Source organism: Nematolebias whitei, chromosome 4 (assembly GCF_014905685.2).
Source record: "Nematolebias whitei isolate Nwh7 chromosome 4, NemWhi1, whole genome shotgun sequence".
NCBI lineage: Eukaryota > Metazoa > Chordata > Actinopteri > Cyprinodontiformes > Rivulidae > Nematolebias > Nematolebias whitei.
In genome coordinates, this window is record NC_056501.1 from 35,569,532 (window position 1) to 35,574,462 (window position 4,931).

Genomic DNA, 4,931 nt, shown 5'->3' on the forward strand with positions numbered 1-4,931 from the left:
TCAGACACCACTCTGAGCAGCAGGACCACGCTTTCCACAGAACAACTGTGTCAACTCTTGAAACTGTGCCTGCAGTCAACCTACTTCACATATGGGGAGCAATATTATAGGCAGAAACATGGGTGTGCTATGGGGTCTCCAGTTTCTCCTATTGTTGCCAACCTGTACATGGAGGAGGTAGAAAAGAGAGCCTTGATGTCCTTTTCAGGGACACCACCAAGTCATTGGTTCAGGTATGTTGACGACACCTGGGTTAAAATCAAATCTCAGGAAGTCCAACATTTTACTGACCACATCAACTCTGTGGATAAATACATCAAGTTCACATGAGAAGATGTAAAAAATGGTAGGTTGGCTTTCTTGGACTGTGAGGTCTCAGTCTCTGATTGAGGACATTTGCAAACTGAGGTGTACCACAAACCCACCCACACAGACCAGTGTTTGCAGTTTGACTCCCATCACCCTTTGGAGCACAAGTTAGGAGCCATCAGGACTTTGTATCACAGAGCAGACAGCATCCTGTTGGATTTCATATTTTTATACCTTTTTATATTTCCTATCAAGCGTTCAAATGTCATGTTATACAAAGTATGTGCGTGTCTTTCTTCCAGGGTTGAACTATATTTATAGAAAATGTTTACTAATTCTAACTATTTTACCTTTACATATAATCTTATATTAGCTAATGATAATTTTACAAGTTCACATTTGATATATTACAAGCAATCAAATCATGCCAGATAGCAGGTAAGATTTGCTCTGAGCACAAGGTAACATAAATAAAGCTAGAACACATTTCTTTAATTTAGACTTAATATAGTTTGACTAAATAAAATCCCTCAGGTTCTCTCTTAATAATAACCATTAGCATTTAATCATTGTTGAATACAGGGTCGGTTTAGGTGAGAGGACACAGGGTTAATCGTCACAGTAAGCTACAACAGAATGTTACTAGATGTGGGGGCAGGGTGACTTAAACTAAACTAAAACAAAAGTGTAAAAAGGGATCAATTAAGAACACGCAAACATGAGTTAGATAATAATTAATAGTTATTAATTATTCCTAGAAATAAACAACTTTAACTCAAATCATTTGGTATCACTAAGGTATAATCACAAACTGAAACAGAGCTAAAACAAAGAACCGATTTCAGGGAGCCATAAACTTTTTATCTGTGGAATTTAGAAACTAATGTCCTTCAGGGGGCGGGGTAGACCAGTAACCATGGCAACCGAAGGGCTAAACCAATCAGAAGAGCTAGCTTTCTCAAGCTTTCATAAAAGCCGGAAATGACACACGCCCAGCGAGCATTTCCGGGGAAGACCAGACCGAGACGGTTCGTTCTTTTAATGCTCCAAATATATGCATATATTTTAAAAATGTAATTGTTTGTCTCTGAATACTTGTAACCCTGTTTGTCAAATAAATCTTTTATACCGAGGGCGATGTCTCAGCTGTCTTGAACACGACGTGGCTACGGTCCACAACAATCCCCACTAGCTCAGGAGCCAGGCAGAAGGAGAAATCCCACACAAGACAGGCTCTAGAGCAATGTGGATATCCTAACTGGGCCTTCCTGAAAGCAGAGAAGAAACCCAAACAGGACTCCAGTCAGAACATCAGGTGAAAAGGAGGAACCCAGACCAGTGGTCATTCCATATGTTGAGGGAGTATCAGAGAAACTGAGACATTTATTTTCTAAACATAACGTCCCAGTGGCTTTTAAACCCCAAAATACATTACGGCAAAGACTGGTTCATCCCAAAGATCCAGTCCCCCGGCACAAACAGAGTAATATTGTGTATGTTGTTCAGTGTCAGGAGGGTGATCAGTCTTACATCGGGGAAACTAAACAGCCACTGGTCAAAAGGATGGCCCAGCACAGAAGATCAACATCATCAGGCCAGGACTCTGCGGTCTACACTCATCTCCAGGCCAGCGGTCACTCTTTCAGGGATGAAGATGTTCACATCCTGGACAGAGAGGAACGATGGTTTGAGAGAGGAGTAAAGGAGGCCATCTTTGTGAAAAGAAATCGTCCATCATTAAACGGGTGGAGGCCTCCGGGTTCAACTGTCCCCCTCTTACAATGCTGTGATTGCTAGTATCACTCAACCCCCTGTGAATAGTAAAAAGCCATCAGTGTGCTAATGATCCATTGTTAGGCTGATGGTCCTTCTTGAGCATGTGAGCAGCTGGTTTTGGTTGTCAGCAGCAAACTGGTTGATCCACTCTGAGAAGGTGCTATTTAAGAGACTGAGCTGAATACAGCTCCTCAGACTGAAGAAGTCTCTTTCATGAGAGACGAAACGTTTCTACATTTTTTTGCTTTGTTTTTTGTTTTCTTGTTTTTTGAATGTCCAGAGGACCAGATTTAACTTTTTTGGAGTCTTATAAATAGCACCTTCTCATAGTGGATCAACCAGTTCGTTGTTGACATCCAGAACTAGCCAGGGCTGTGTGCTGAGCCCCCTGCTCTCTCTACACGACTGCACCCCTGCTCACCACAGCAACATCATAGTCACATTTGCGTACGACATCAGTGGTGGGCCTCATCAGTGTGGTGGTCGGGAAGGGGTGGGGGTGGGGTGGGGGGGGTTGAGTCTCCCTTCAGGTACGAGGTGGAACAACTGACTGTTTGGTGGGAACAATCTGCTCAACACCTCAAAAACCAAGGAGCTGATCATCAACTTCAGGGGGGAATAAAATGGCAGTCACACCCCTGATTATATGTGGAGACAGTGTGGAGAGAGAAGCCGACTATCATTTCCTGGGAGTCCATATTGATGGGAATCTGACCTGGTGCGTGAACACCTGAGTTGCTGAAAAAGGCCCAGCAGAGACTGTACTTCTTGAGTGCTGATGAGGAACAATAGCCCAGAGACTGCCAGTGTCTTTTTACCAATGCCCCATAGAGAGCATCTTCACATACGGCATCACTATGCTGCATCTTAGCTGCACAGTGGCTCAGAGGAAAGTGCCCTGGAGTATCAACACAGCCCAGAACATCGTAGGGTTCTTCTTTCACTGGAAGATCTACACAGTTCCTGCTGCATAGGAAAAGCCCACAGCATCTTAAAGTACATGTCTCACCCTGGACATGATCTGTTTGAACAGTTACCATCAGAGGAGAAGGTTCAGATCAATGAAGACAAGAACAAACATTTAAAACGTTTTTTTAGCCGTCAGCTGAATTGAACGCTGTAATAAGAACTGAATAAGCGAAATAAGGACAATTTGTGTAATATCAGTCTACCTATGTTGCACATTAGGAGTGTTTAAAATCTGTAGCTATTACTTTTTATACAGTTTATATTTATATTGTTTTGTTTTATATTAGTTTTAACTTTTGTTCTGGGAAGCAAACCCAAATTTCAATGTGTTTAGGTGCAATGACAAAGGTCTATTCTAGTTTGGATAAAAGATGAAATGTTTCATTAACGAATCCGTCCAGAGGACCTGACTCAACTGGTTAATCTCTGATTGTTGCAGCTCCTCCTCCAGCACGTCCATTCAGAGGTTTCAAAGCTTTAAGAACTTCAGGTGAGGCATCAACCAAATCAGGAGCAGTGAAGGATTTAATCACTCCATGTTTTCAGAAAACATGCAAATAATTGAGGAAATCATGCCAGGAGCTTTTCAGGTGGTGTGCGCATGCGTGGAGGTGGAATCATTTTCAACCACACCCATCATTAATGGTCCCCTCGCCCTTCAGCCCACTTGGCCTTATTTGGTCACACTGGCATCTCCGCAGCTGATTGGCTGAGGCTGAAAACATTTTCATTGACACACTCACCTGTGCTGGCTTGCTCTCTCAGTCACAGAGGCAGGTCTCAGTGGAGACGTTGCAGACCCCCCCTCCCCCTCTTCCACATTCACGAACGTGGCTAATAACTGTCCACCAGCATCCACAGGATGTGGTTTTATCAGCTGTCTGAGGAAGTCGGGGAGTAATCTGAGGAGAAATGTGCCTCAGGATACAGAACTAATCGGTTCTTCACAGAACATTTGCTGTTCTGATGGAAACTTTTCACACTTCCTGTTTCAAATGTTTAGCATCTGCATTTATTTTTAAATATTCTCTCATACGTTCTTTCCCATCATCCCTGCTCACCGACTCACATCACAACCTTCAGTTTCAAAATAAAAACCAGGAAAGTCTTTTAATTTAACATGAAACATGGTGAATAATGTCATTGACCTACGTAAATAAATAAAACTGACAGAACGTATAGTGCAAGAAATGTAGCTTTAAAGTCTTACAGATGTTCATCTTCTGTGAATCAAACATCTCATCTGTTCTGATTAACACCAGATGTGTATAAACACCCAACTCTTATTTATTTATAGTAATGATATTTTCCTCTGACTCTGCCCACTAACATCAGGCTTTAATAGCTGCCAGGCTTTTTAAACATTATTATATTTAGTTTCTGTATCTAAAACAGGGTTGGCTGCTGCGTGACACGCTGACAATCAGCCCCCTCTGGTGGACAGAAACCACGACGACAAACATGATGTGTGCCAAGTTTTTATTCCACAGACCCACAGAACAGACAGACAGGCTGGACCTTTACTTTAGACGTCTTCTTGCTGAGGAAGCTTCTCTGCAGCGTCCAGATCAGACAGGATGGATCTGAAACAGACCAGACATCATCAGGAGTGACCAACAGGAGTGACAAACAGGAGTGAACATCAGGTGTGACCAACAGGAGTGAGCATCAAGGGTGACCAACGGGAGTGAACATCAGTAGTGACCAATAGGAGTGAACATCAGGAGTGAACATAAGGTGTGAGCAACAGAAGTGAACATCAGGGGTGAACATCAGGGGTGACCAACTGGAGTGAACATCAAGAGTGAACAACATGAGTGACCAATAGGAGTGAACATCAGGGGTGACCATCAGGAGTGAAAATAAGGGGTGAACAT

At 42.8% G+C, this 4,931-nt stretch overlaps 1 protein-coding gene across 1 annotated transcript in view; it reads right to left on the reverse strand.

The window, feature by feature from the left end:
- Window positions 1-4,526: 4,526 nt before the first annotated feature.
- ptcd3 (pentatricopeptide repeat domain 3) overlaps window positions 4,527-4,931 on the reverse strand; it is a gene marked incomplete at its 5' end in the record, with an annotated part of 27,448 nt that continues 27,043 nt past the window's right edge. Inside the window, 1 exon segment of the mRNA XM_037675411.1 lies at window positions 4,527-4,637. Coding sequence (XP_037531339.1) covers window positions 4,580-4,637 — 58 coding nt within the window.